General features: G+C 40.6%; 1 protein-coding gene across 5 annotated transcripts in view; it reads right to left on the bottom strand.

Moving 5' to 3' along the window:
- RAB3IP (RAB3A interacting protein) overlaps window positions 1-14,348 on the bottom strand; it is a 140,521-nt gene that overhangs the window by 39,485 nt on the left and 86,688 nt on the right. Inside the window, exons 1-2 of one of the 5 annotated variants that reach the window (XM_078449689.2) lie at window positions 7,015-7,122; window positions 6,166-6,304 (exon numbers count right to left, since the gene is read on the bottom strand). The exons of 1 other annotated variant lie outside the window; for it this stretch is intronic. In XM_078449689.2, coding sequence (XP_078305815.1) covers window positions 6,166-6,176 — 11 coding nt within the window. In that variant the 5' untranslated portion in view covers window positions 6,177-6,304; window positions 7,015-7,122. Of the gene's footprint in view, window positions 1-6,165; window positions 6,975-7,014; window positions 7,239-7,521; window positions 7,606-14,348 lie in introns of those variants that run through there. 3 more of the 5 variants (XM_078449691.2, XM_078449692.2, XM_060657002.3) reach the window with 3 other exon arrangements.

Raw genomic sequence — 14,348 nt, 5'->3', positions numbered from 1 at the left:
AAGAGGTTACTGCAACAGGCTAGCCAAGAGATTACAAAGGTCTGATCTAATGTCAATCTCGATACTTTGATATTGGAAGGAATGGAAGTACACACACATATATATACACACACATGAGAAACCTTCAGGACACCGTCATTTGTATTTATATACACATACATGCACATACACATTACACACATACACACCTATACTCTGCATGTGTGATACACACACACACAAACACATTATATACATTATTCCAGTTATTCCTCACACCAACCCTTTGAACTGGTTCTTACTTTTTTAGTTTTTTTAATGTTTATTATTATTTTGAGAGAGAGAGAGAGAGAAAGAGCAGTGAAGGGGAAGAGAGAAAGAGGGAGACACAGAATCCGAAGCAGGCTCCGGGCTCTGAGCCATGAGCACAGAGCCCCGATGCGGGGCTCAAACTCAGACTGTGAGATCATGACCTGAGCCGAAGTCGGACACTTAACTGACTGAGCCACCCCGGCGCCCCTCGTATCTTTTTTTTTTTTTTTTTTTTTTTTTTTTAATTTACAGAAAAAGAACTTGAGGCTCAGAGAGAATAATTAATTTCATCCAGATCAAACATGCCAATAAATAACAGCTAGGATTCAATCCTGGTGTGTCTGATTCTGACACCTGACTCCACTACATCCAAGAATCACTTAAAAGATAAAACTGATGGGGGGGAAAGGCTAGATTCAGATAAATGGTAGATCAAGACAGATGCACTCTAGGGCAGGTCTCACCCAACCATAAGTAAGTGAACAATCTAAACAAGAACACAGTTTAATCTTGTACTTACTTTCAGAAAGGGAAAACTAAAGTTTCTCTAATGCACAGCTGCTAAAATAAGCATTTGCTATTGCGATGTGTTCTTTCTATTCTTTCTTCCCACATTCTCTTTGCTATCAACATTTCCTCCTCTATTTTGCTATGTGGGGTTTAAAATACTTATTTAGGGGCGCCTGGGTGGCGCAGTCGGTTAAGCGTCCGACTTCAGCCAGGTCACGATCTCGCGGTCTGTGAGTTCGAGCCCCGCGTCAGGCTCTGGGCTGATGGCTCGGAGCCTGGAGCCTGTTTCCGATTCTGTGTCTCCCTCTCTCTCTGCCCCTCCCCTGTTCATGCTCTGTCTCTCTCTGTCCCAAAAATAAATAAAAAAAAAAAACGTTGAAAAAAAAAATTAAAAAAAATAAAATAAAATAAAATAAAATACTTATTTAGCCTCTTATAGAACTTAGGGGAATGAAGGAAGCATATAAATAAAAATAAAGAGACTTGATTTTATTATAGCGGCCTTATTATGTACTCAAAAATGTGTGGATATTTGATACAAAGGAATTATTGTTAATTTATTTTTATTTTTTTAATATTTATTTTTGAGAGAGAGAGAGTACACACATGAGTAGGAGAGGGGCAGAGGAGGAGAGAAAGAGAATACTAAGCAGGCTCTGTGCTGTCACCATAGAGCCCAACACAGGGCTCGAACTCATGAAGCAGGAGATCATGACCTGAGCTGAAATCAAGAGTAGGATGCTTAATGTACCAAGCCACCCAGAAACCCCTATTGTTATTTTTTTTTTTAAGTGTATAACAGTATTGTAGCTAACTGCCCTTCACGCTTTAAAAAAACATACTGAAATATTTACAGATGAAAGTATACAATGCCTGGAATTTGCTCAAAATAATACAAGAAGGAGAGAAACAGATGTGGCAGGACTGACTCTTCTTGCTGACTACTGGGGTTAAATGACAGGAACTTTGAGATCCATTACATTTTTGCAACTACTTATTTGAAATTCTCCATTAATTAGAGAGCTTTCAAATTTATTCAAACACTATATAAATAAGGAAAAAGACCAAAACAGTATGTTATTTACATATATATAGATAGATATAGATATAACAGTATGTTATTTATATATAAATCATTTTCTCTCGGGGGTCTGGGCGGCTTAGTCAGTTAAGCACCTGACCCTTGATCCTGGCTCAGGTCATGTTCTCAAGGTTCATGAGATGGAGACCCAAATGGGGCTCTACGCTGACAGGGGGGAGCCTGCTTGGAATTCTCTCTCTGCCCCTCCCCCACTCGTTCACACACTCTCTCTCAAAACACATAAATAAACTTTAAAAAAAGGAAAGAAAAGGGAAAACAAGTTTTTCTTTCTGATGTCTAGGGATCAAATATAATTCTTTTCCTAAAAGGAAATTAATGCACATTTACTTATTGCCTTTTGAATTTATTTTGTTTTTGTTTTTTATATTTTACCCTGATGTGTCAACCAGGTGCCCCCAAATACTCAATACTATTATCTGGACACATAGAATTACAATGCACTCAATTGGTTCAAAGCTATCATTTGTATGCTCCTATAAACTTCTAAGGTACTCTCACATTCTTCCATAGATTTCCTTTATACTAGATTGTCAATTCATATATGTAGAATTCTATTAACTTCCATTATGCTTATGTTTACAATCCTGTTAACTACAGAAATTTTCATTCTTTTCCTCTGATCTAAGTAATCTCAGCTTATGGCTATAGCTATCTAATTTTGTGTTGCTGATATTCTAAGATAAATCACTTCTTTCTAACCATGACTAGATACAGCTGAAGCTTATGAAACTGCCTCATTTGTTGTAAACTGAAAGGGAAAGCAGAAGAGAAAAACACAGAGAGCAAGTTAATGCTACCTGTTGGAAGTATCCCTCTCTTCCTCCCCTTAGCCCACACAGTTCTCACTCTGAACACATTTCCATTACTACTGCTAGATGACTTTCAATACATCCCGACATTCCTCCACTGACACCCATCACCAAACACAGCCCAGCACCTACAGGTATACCAGGCCCAGTTCAAACGCTATAAAATGGGCTAGGATAACTTAAGTCCTGCCTTCAAAGCATGTGCACGCTAGAGGAAGGGAACTCAAGGTCAACAAAACTTACAGGACAGTATGAATACCAAAACTAATAAATATCAAAATAGAGGCATTTACTCAGTGCTCTGGAAGAATAAAAGAGAAAAAAAAAAGTACTACCTAGCAAAGCTAAGGAGATCAGTAGAGAAAAGGAGAAATTAGCTAGCCAGGAGTTTTCAAAAGTTTTGTTATTTTATTTTTAAATATCAAGTGTACTTAAGTAACTTAGTAACCAAGTTACTATCCTTTATTGAACTATACCTTAACCAAAACTCTACACAAGACAAAGCTTTTACACTTGAAAAGTGTACCTCCTCAGAATATCCTGAAAGCTCTCCCTCATTACCCCAACACACAGTATCTCTACCCACAACTCATCATTTCTCTCCACTCTCCAACTATTCTAGCACTTTGTGTTATTTGGCACTCGTTAAAATTACAATGGGGTGCCTGGGTGGCTCAGTCATTAAGCGCCCAACTTCGGCTCAAGCCATGATCTCATGGTTCATAAGTTTGAGCCCTGCATCCGGCTCTGTGCTAACAGCTCAGAGACTGGAGCCTGCTACAGATTCTGTGTCTCCCTCTCTCTCGGACCCTCCTCTGCTCACACTCTGGCTGTATCTCAAAGAATAAACATTAAAAAAAAAATTACAACAATAACACATATATGAGAAGTGCAGATGCCTTCTAAATTTTGAGGAACTTATCAAAGCTACAGGAATGATTATAAGGTCTGCCTTTCACACTCCATGAATACTTTCCTTTAACCCCCACGGTGACCTGCACAGTAGATGCTCAATGAATATTTGATTTAAAAATCTCTGGTGACACATAAAGAATTACTTATTATGCTAAGTATCACATAAAAGCTTAATTAAAACAATTCTTCAGCATGACAACCTACACATGAAGCAGCAGAGCAAAGTGGTTAAGAGCACTGCTCTCTGTGGTTAAAGATAAACTGCCTGACTTCTAATCTAGTCCTATCATTTAATTAGCTGTGTGACCTTAAGGAAGCTACATAACCTCTCAGTGTCTCAATCTTCTCAACTATAAAATGGGATAAAGCAGGAGTGCCTGGGTGGCCCAGTCAGTTGAGTGTCCAACTCTTGATTTAGGCTCAGGTCATGATCCCATGAGATCGAGCCCCACATCAGGCTCTTGCTGAGTGTGGAGCCTGCTTGGGATTTTCTCTCTCTCTCTCTCTCTCTCTCTCTCTCTCTCTCTCTCTCTTTCTCCCTTCCTCCGCCCTTCGTCCTCAGTTGCATGCTCTCTAAAATTAAAAATAAAAATGAAATAAAATGGAATAAAACAGTAGCTAACTCGTAAGTCACTGTAAGAGTAAATGACTTGGTACAGTGTTTATACCAGAACCTGACACAGAGTAAGTTGTAAGTTCAATAATAGTAGTAGCAGTAGTGGTATTGCCATCACCAAAAAACCTGGATACTTTGTAGCCAGAAATTCAAATGATAGTAACACCTTTTATCTGAGGTCTCCTTATAGTTACAAAGTTCTTCCACAGAAGATGTAGAAAGGAATGGAAGAGCAAGCATGTTAGGAGTTCCATTAACCCTGGCTCTACCATTAATCATCTACAGGACCACTGACAACTAAGTACCCACAGGCAAGTTAGTTTGCCTCTCTGAGCCTCAGTTCTCTGATCTGTATAATGTGGTAATACCATCTATACCCCAGGAATGTCCTGAGGACAAAAGGGGTCAAGGTATGTAAATCAACAAGCACAGTGTATGGCCAACTACCAAGCTAATAATATCTGTTCCTTTCTCCCACTCCCATACCTCACATGGAATATCCCATTTTATTCTCATCCCCCCATTATGATATTCACATCAGGCTGAACGACATTAAAAAGAATCGAGGGGCGTCTGGCTGGCTCAGTTGGAAGAGTATGAAACTCTTGATCTCGGGGTTGTGAGTTTGAGCCCCCAGCTGGGTGTGGAGATTACTTAAGTAAGTAAATTAATAATATATTTAAAAATAAATAAATAGGTAAAAATAGTTGAAAGCTGGCAAATTCACTCTATCCATTTACAAATAGAGAAAATAAGCTCAGAACGGTTAAATGATTTACTCAAGGTCACATGCAGGGTAAGTAATGAAGCTAAAGCTTTAAAACAGATTAAAATTTTTTCATTTCACTAGCTAGCTAACTGGTTAGGTGAGTCCCTCTCAGGAAGGGGAAAAAAAAAAAAGGTATACTAAGTACCATAATACATGCAAAATTACTGTAACCTACAAGTTTTTGTTCTGCCATATTAAAAATTGATGGGGACCTAGATTTCTAAGAAACCTTCCATTGTAAAAATTATCTGTGCAATGTCTATGTATGTGTTGTGGTGAACTAAGGGTTTAAAGAAAATTATAGGAAAAAAATATTAAAGGAAGCATATGCATAACTATACTGATTCAAAAAGTACAACTGGATCTAATTAGAAACCCCTCAAGTAGCTGAACAGCAAATGTCCATCCTAGTGAAAGGGTACAGGTATCTAATACCACAGCAGTATTGTTTGCCCAACACACAAGGAAGAGTTATATTAAAGTGTCCACTTCGGTTAACAAAGGTATGGACTAATATGTAACTTTACTGTAGTGAAAAAGAAAAAAACTCATAAGGCTTTTCTTCCAGTAGTAAGAAATGCACTATTGTAGTACAAATGTAGAACTGCTAAACTAACTTCTATAAATTCTACATGGGCTTTAGGATTAGATCACATAAACCATAGTTGGGATTCAATGTCTGCCCGAACATGAAAAGTCCTAACAAAATGCACAGTACTGGTAAATAAATGACAAATGTTAACAGAACAAGGCCCCATAAACCTGGTGGAATATTTAACAGTATCAAATATTTACTGTGATCAGTCTACAAATGTATTCTGCTTCTTTTCTCCTTGATTTGTCATCCACCATTTTACAAAAACCCTACGGACAACAAAATAAGAAAGAGGATAATGAACAAAAACTGGGTCTTTCAACAGATTTACATAGAACAGTTTTGTTTTAATCCGCTTATGGGTCTCCTCCAATTATGTAATCATTCCACGGCAAAAGATTACACGGCTTTTTCCTACACTGAAAGGAAGGGGTTGGAGGGAGAAACAGAGGAGTGTGAAACAGGTAGCCTCAAAATATGCTATATTTCCACGAAACTAAACTGTCTGCTTCTTAGGGACCAGTATGAACTCAGCATTCTTAATTTTCGAGACCTTACCCTTTAGCCATTACAGATTTGTTTTCTTAATCCCATAACAACTGGCAACTCTTCACGTGCTGCAGATTCCACCTAACATCATCACTTCTAGAGTCCATTAGAGCCGGCTGGTCCCAGGGCGGTCAGAGAGTTGTCAACGCTGAAAGGGCAGTGTAATTACAATTACGTCGGTGCAGCTCTTCTCAACTCCCCGAAACAAAAGTCAGGCTGAAATGCTCTGCCACCCTAAGGCGCGCGACTCCGGGCGCTCGCTCCGGTCCCCCAGGTTTCGCCGAAACCCGCCGAGCGTGACCTCTACGCCTCGGCACCGAGCCTCGCTTGTCCTTTTCTACGACCCCAGGTCCAAGCCTACGGCTTCATCCTGCTCCAGGTCCCGCGCAGCGCGGGGCTGCACACTTGTTCGGGGAACTCTCTTAGACCCCCACCCCCTCCGCGACCGCAGGTCCCCAGCTCCCGGCCGCGCGCGCCCCGCCGACAGGTAACCGGGATTCCGGCTCACAGCCGCGGGCGCTCGGGACCGCGCAGTTAATGAGTAACGCGCCCGCGTCCGGGGGGCGGGGGAGGAGCCGCCGCCGCCCGACGCCCCAGCGGCCCCAGACGCCCCGAGGCGCCGCGCCGCGTCCCCCGCCGCCGCCGCCTCCACCGGGGTTCTCCGAGCCCGTGTGCCGAGATGGGGGAGCGCGCTTGCCGGGCAGGGGCGGCCGGGCCAGGTCGTCGCGCGCCGCGCCCGCACTTGCACCTGCCACCGCCGCCCCTCCAGGCCGGCTCGCGGGAGAGAGGCGGGCGCGCGGGCGCCGAGGGGGGCGGTGCTCCGCGTCCGGGGCCTCTCCCTCCCGCGGCTGCCCTCACCTGCCGAAACCACCGCGGTCGCTGCCTGCGCTCAGGGGCGCTCGCAGCGCTGTACAGAGCCTGTCCTGAGGCAGCGAGAGGAAGACGAGGACTGCCGGCCGGTCGACGCCGCTACACTCAACGAAGGTGGGCGCACGGCGCTGGGAGCCGCCGAAGGAGAGCGGGACTGCGCCTGCGCTGGGAGCGGAGCCGGGAGCCGGGAGCGGCCGGGCCCGGTGGAGGGAAGGCGGGGCTGGGGGCGGGGCAGGGGCGGGACTGGCGTGGGGCTGGCGTGGGGCGGGAGGAGTCGACGCGCTCCCGCGCCCCCTGGCGCCAGGCGGGGCTCTGCGCAGGTGCCGAGGGGCGTGCCCCAGGTGCTTCCGCGGGCGGTTGCCCTGGGAACGAGCACCCGCGGCGCTGAGCCAAGTTTCCCTGGGCTTTATGGGCGCCTCGAGTTAACTTCGTGTTGGACTGTCCAGGAGTCGGGAAATGAACTTTCGATGTGAGTTGAGGACTACTAGAACCAACCTCAAACTTGGCGTCCATATGTATCTTACAGCGTGTGCGTGTGTGTATGAGGGATGGAAGCAGAGGAAGTCTGATAGAACCAGATTCCATCATCTGATCAGTGGCTAGAGCATTCGAGAATGTCCTTTCTGTATCCGCCTTCTCTCATTTTTTGTGTCAACTCTTTTATCAAACTTCCACCGCACTTTAGGTTCTCTGGGTAGGAAAAGTGAAAATACAGAACCAAGCTCCCCAAATCTGATCAGTAAGAAGCGATCGCCATATGTGTCTCTGTGTTTAGTAAAAGACATGGAATTTATGTGATAGACATACTGACCAGGACCATCATTCTAAATGTTGATCACATCTGTTAGAGGCAGTAAAGAAGAGTAGATTATGTGTATGACTATAGCAATCAGGATTTCTGGGATTGAAATCACTAGTGCTAGCTGGGTGACTTTGGTCAAGTTGATCTCTAATAGTACCAATTTTCTCATCAGTAAATGGGGATAATAAGAGTATCCACCTCTCTGACTCGTGAGAGAGCAAATGGTTTAGTACATGTAAAATGCTGTACTGCATGACAGAATGTCTAATGAATATTAGCTATTATTATTAACAACATTATTACTGTTACCATCCATGTATCATCCAAACAGAAACCTGAAAAGTCATTATTCACTTTCACCAATATAGCGAGTCTTATCCATTCTAATTCCCAAGTCATTCTTAAACCTATCCCATTTCCTATTCATTGTCACTAGATAATAACCTTCGTCCATTAACCTTCTTCCTAACTATTCTCCCTTACCCCCTGTCATTCATGTCATGTCCTGAATGAATACTGTTATTCATCACTTACTGTGCTCCATCTCTGTGCCTACTGCTGGACCTGGGGACAGAGAAAATATTACACACTATCTCAAGAACTCAAACATTGCGAGGGAGACAAGCATAATAGTAGCTACGTGGAATGAATAACTCTGCATACAGTAAACCACTTGGGTTCTCCACTCTTCTCATACTCTCTCATGTATCTCATGTTTACATATGCTACTCCTTTTTCTTGTTATGTCCTGACCCTCCACCTTTTTCTTACCTAATTCCTGTTTATCCTTCATTATTCAGACTAAGCATCAATTCCCTTCTGAACCCTTCCCTGTTGCTTGCCACCTAGCCCTGTCCCACCCCAGTATGGGTTAGGTGCTCTTAGCTGTGCTCCCATAGGACCTTGTCTCTTTCTAGCAGTTATCACATAGAATGGTAATGGTGGTTTTGTCTGTTTTCCTACTAACTATTAGCTTCTTGAGAACAAGCACAAGACCTGACACGTAGTAGAACTGGCTCAATAAATGCAGATGAGTAAATGACATACATACTGACACGCTGTCTTGGTATATAAATGTTTAGAGGACAGGCCCTGTGATCTGTTCTGCATAGGAGTTAAGACATCAAGCATCTACAGGAAATAGTAAACAGTAGCCTTATGCCTGAGTCCCAGGCTAATCCATTTGCAAATTAGCTACCATCCTAGAGGCTCTTTGGAATGTACTCAGAGGTGTCTCCTCCCACATGCTTAACCTGGAAGCATAGTTTAAGAATGAAAAGAGCCATATGAGTAGTTACCTGTAATAATGCCTTGGTGTCCTTGCAACAGAGAGACCAAGGTATGTTGCAAAGTGTGAGACACTCAGAGTCTCAGCCTACAAAATCTGTAAAGTGTCGTAAGCATCCTAGGTTAGATTGCTCACCCATATATTAAAGAGACAGACACTTCACAAACTTTAAAAATATGATGATAGATTTTGCTGTGTGCTCAAATCTGCCTTCTTTCTCTTTCATTAAAAAAATAAATTATACAATATATAAGATGATATTGTATTTTTTAGAGAAATCTTAAGACTTCCACATCCATACCTGAGGCCAGAAAATGAAGGAGATGAATGCAAATATCCAGAAATTTTTAATTGACAAATCATCAGTTATAATTTTTTATTGCTTATTTGCCTCTTTTGTTTTTCCAAGTCCAGACAATGTATATTTACAGGGTACTTTCCAGTTTCAAACTAACTTCACACAAATTATCTCATGAACCTTTTACAAAAAACAATTTGACATAGGTAGAAAGGTAATCTTCATCTTTACCGACAGGGAGCTTGGACCACCAAAGTTAGGGCCTTGGTCTTCAGAATACAGGGTAATATCTTACAGACAAATGAAGTTAAAACTCTAAAAAGCATACCGGACTTCATGTCCAGCAGTATGGCAAACTAGAGACTGGCTGATTGCCCCACCAAAAGCAACTCAAAGTGCTAGATGAAATATATAAAACGTCTTATCAAACATATCAATAAGCTGATAAGAACATAAGAAATCCTCAAGGGCAAAAAAAACTAGGTAAAAGCAGGAACCCAGACAGTAAATAATAACAATGCAAAATGGAAGAAGGAAAGAAAGAAAGAAAGAAAGAAAGAAAGAAAGAAAGAAAGAAAGAAAAAAGATGTTTACAAGGGGAAATGTACCAAAAATAATATTTCCTTGTCTAGCAAAATAATTATTTGCAAGCTAGGGTTTGCATTCCCACAAAAATTGGCTTTCATAACTTCTGTACAAAAGCAGAGCTGTCTCTGAAGTGTCTTTTATTAGATCAGTTATGGACAATTCTGCATTTCAGGCCCTTTTCCTAATGTTGGAATAAACAACTGCAAAAAATTGGAAAGCTGAGAGAAAAAGGTTAACAGAAGAGCTTAGACTCTAAAAAGTATGGTGCTCTTCAAAAGAGTCACTTTAACAAGCTACATACATATAAGGAAAAGTTTGGGTAATTGGCTTCAGATCTATAGACACCCAAATTGCCATCCATTGAACGCATATTTATTTATTACTTCTCTATGCCAGATATATAAATAATCTGCAGTGAGAGAGAAGAGGAGAGGTGAGACACAATGAGAGGACCTCTTGGCCTCCCCACTGTCCCAGGTTCCAGTCTATTCCTGAGGCTTTCTTCATTCCTACCCATAGGTTCTGTGACAAATCCTTGTATGTTTAATTCTGCCATTTTGCTTATATTTTCAGTGGATTCCTATCATTGGCCACCAGAAAATTATCCTAAACAATGTATTTTCATGGAGGGATTGGTGTCTGTAGCAGCTAAAAACTCAAAATAGCAGTAGCTTAAATAAAATAAAATGTATTCCTCTTATGCTGATATGGTAGCTTTCTGATCAACACAGACACAGGCTCTCTCTCTCTCTCTATCATGTGGCTTTACCATCTTGAACATGCAGCTTCTACCTCATGATCCATAATGGCTGTTCAAGCTTCAGCCATCACATCCTTATTTCCACCCAGCAGAAAAGAGATAAGGGCAGAAAAGGACATCTCCCTCTATTTAAGAACACTTGCAGTGTATACCTCACTACACTTACCCCTGATTGGTCAGAACTTAACTCTTTTTTTTTTTTTAAGTTTATTTATTTTGAGAAAGAGAGAGAGAATCCGAAGCAGGCTCCACACTGTCAATGCAGAGCCCAGTGCAGGGCTCGAACTCATGAATCGTGAGATCATGACCTGAGCCAAAACCGAAGAGTCGGAGGCTCAACTGACTGAGCCACTCACCTGCCCCGGAACTTAACTATAAGTAATGTAGAAACACGTCATTTCTACTGAGTAGCCATGTGCCCAGTCCTGACACTAAAGAAAAAGAGGAGAACAGATATTAGAGACCACTAGCAGTCTCTGGCCCATCATGTGAGATCAGACTCAGGATGAGAGAAATGGCAACGGAGTAGAACACGCAATAGAGCAAAGGCATCGTAAGGAAAACGTGCGATGGGTTCAGTGATGATGAGCACATGGAACAAGTGCCTGGAAAGGTATGTGGGAGTCACACTGCTCAAGATTATAAGCGCCAAACCGAGGAATGTGGGAGTCAGAAGAAAGCTCCTGAAAGATATTGAGTTCGAGGGTGAAATAAATGGTCAAAACAATGTTTTAAGACGAGAAAGGTGGTAGCAATGCCTAGAAAGTACTTGGCGGGGGGGGGGGGGGGGGGGGGGCGGGGAATAAGAGGCAAGAAGATTAGATGGGAAGCTACTATGAGATAGTGAGTGCCTATTCTGCAATACGTACAGGAAAGGAGCAACGTTTCAAAGGATGCATTTGTTGATGCTGTTGATGCAACAAGTGATTCAATATCCGTACTCCCCCCCCCCCCCCCGCTTTCATGTTCAGCATGTATTATACCTTTTTGAAATCAGCACAATGATTTTATTTGGGCAAGTGTCCTTTCATCACGTGTAGTCCATAGGATTCAAGTGGAACTGAATTCTACCGCTTCAAAGGTAAGCATGTGACTCAGGCTTAACCAATCAGACAAAACACGTCGATGGCTATCGAGCTCAGAAAACCACAACAAAGCACACTTTCACACAATTAAGTGACTTACCCTAGGGGCAAAACCAACAATCCTGCATTTGAAACAAGGAATCAAGTACTAAATGGGTTGGCAGCAGTGTCTCCTCGTGAACCCGATTTATTATAAAATGGAAGTAAGGCACCGTTGAAAGAGGAATGTTCAAAAGCCTTCCGTTGATGAGGCAAGATGAAAAAAAGAGTCCGCAAGGGGAGCAGCCCTGCAACTCCTGGTCTCTTAGAAGGAGGAATTAACGGTAGTCACGCACGACCTTCCTATCCTACGGACTCCTATTAGCGGGCACGTGGTCCTGGCCCCTCCTCAGCACAAACCTTCTGCAAGTAGCATGTCTTGGAAAACTTGGGAAATCTCTCCTGCTTCAAAGATGAGTAATCAATTAGAAAGGAACCAGCATACAAAGATACCATGAGAAAAAAAAAAAAAGCAACAGGAAAAAAAAAAAAGCCAAATTAAAATGTTCATCCAAAAAACTTGCCATTAAGCAAAAGAAAATTTTAACCAAACCTATAGCCATAAATTTTAAAGATTAAAGGTACAACTTAGAAGAGGGTCTCCTCAGAACCCAACTGGACTGGCACTCTGATTTTGAACTTCCAGCTTCCAGAACTGTAAGAAATAAGCATTTCTGTTCTTTATAACCTTCGCAGTTTATGGTATTTTGTCATAGCAGCCCGAACGGACTAAGCAGGCTTATTTGTGGTGGCAGAGTTGGAAGCACTCTAGTGTTTATCACCAGGAGAGTAAATAGGCAAAAAATGGGTATAACTACTATTATACCAGTTAGAAGCAACTGATTAGAAGGCCACAAAGCAACATGCACAGACCCTACATAGTGCTAAGTGGAAAAAAAAAAAAAAATAGATGTATGATCAATATCATGTATGTACATTAGAAACGATATACATAAAAATAGCCATTTTATAAAAACACATAAAAAGATACACACCTAACACATGTGAATGGTTGCCTATCTGGGGGATAGGAATAGAAATAAAAAGGAAAAAAATAACACTAATCTTGCATGATCAATTACGATAATGTGGCCTGAACTGATAAGTATGATTTATGATTTAAGTATGATTATGATTTATGATTTCTTAACTCTGCTTGAAAGTTTTAAGAATGAAGCAAAACCACTACAAGAGCTTAAACATAAATTGAAGAAGAGGGAGGAAAATATTAAACTATTTCAGAAATGAAGGCAAACTTGGAAACAGCACAAAGGAGAATAAATTTTTTTAAGGAAAAAATCAAAAACAAAATAAAGCATTTTTAAAGAGTCATAGAATACCAGATTAAGAAAAGCAAGTAAAATGAAATGGAAATGAACAAACAGAAAGGATTAGAGAGAAGATTATGTAAATGGAAGAGAAACAAAAGAAATCCACCATATGCATAATCAAGGAATAAAACCAAGAAAAGAATCTAGATATTGGAACAGAAAAAAAAGAAAAAACTTAGATAACTGTTTTGAGAGACTTTTCAGAAATAAAAGAAGACCCAAACTATAAACATAAATGTATATAATAACCCAAAGGAAAAAAAATGGCACAAAAATAGTCAAACTAAGACCTATTGTAGTAAAGCTATTGGATTTCAAAGCTAATGAAAATCTTTTGGATAACTAGGTAAAAATGATCAAGACATCTGTAAAAGGAAAAAATATCAAAATGTGACCCAAAGGATTTTATGCTCAAGAATTTTATAACAAAGAAGTTTGTTTAAATACAAATGTAATATACATTTTTGAACATGCATGCAATATAGTTTTCATGAACCCTTTTGTAAGACAGTAGAGAATGAACCTCAACCAAACAAGAGATGAATTTAGGACCAAAACAAACAAACAAACAAACCCACAAAAACAAACAAAACTGACAGTGATCCTTGAATCCACTTAACTGTAGAATTATGTCTAAAACAAATATGAGAAGGATATGGTCATAGAACAGAGAGTAAATTATAAATCCTGACAATGTATCAATGAAACAACCAATAGAAGTTGAGAAAGAAGAGAAACAAGGTAAACGTTACAAAAAATAATGTAATTAGGGAATGGGAGAGGAGGCGCAGGAAATATACTGCTTACTGCTTTGAATAATATCTAATATATTCATAAATATATAATAATATATATAATATATATATTTATATATAAGTAATATATATATATAAATATATAGTTATAAAGTTATTAAGATATCCACTGGAATAAAAATGCATGCCTTTCAAATTCAAAAACATGCATACCAAAGAGTACACAGGCCATATAGTGACAAAAAGTTAAATGAACAGTATAAACTAAAAGCATAACCAAAAAATGGTAGGTGGACTAAAATAGAACATAACTTACATTTCACTATATATAAAAAGATTAAACTTACCAATTAATTAAAAATTTTCTCAGAAGGAA

This window comes from Panthera onca, chromosome B4 (genome assembly GCF_046562875.1).
Source record: "Panthera onca isolate mPanOnc1 chromosome B4, mPanOnc1 haplotype 2, whole genome shotgun sequence".
In the NCBI taxonomy this organism is placed as follows: domain Eukaryota; kingdom Metazoa; phylum Chordata; class Mammalia; order Carnivora; family Felidae; genus Panthera; species Panthera onca.
This window is presented reverse-complemented; position numbering and strand designations above follow the sequence as displayed.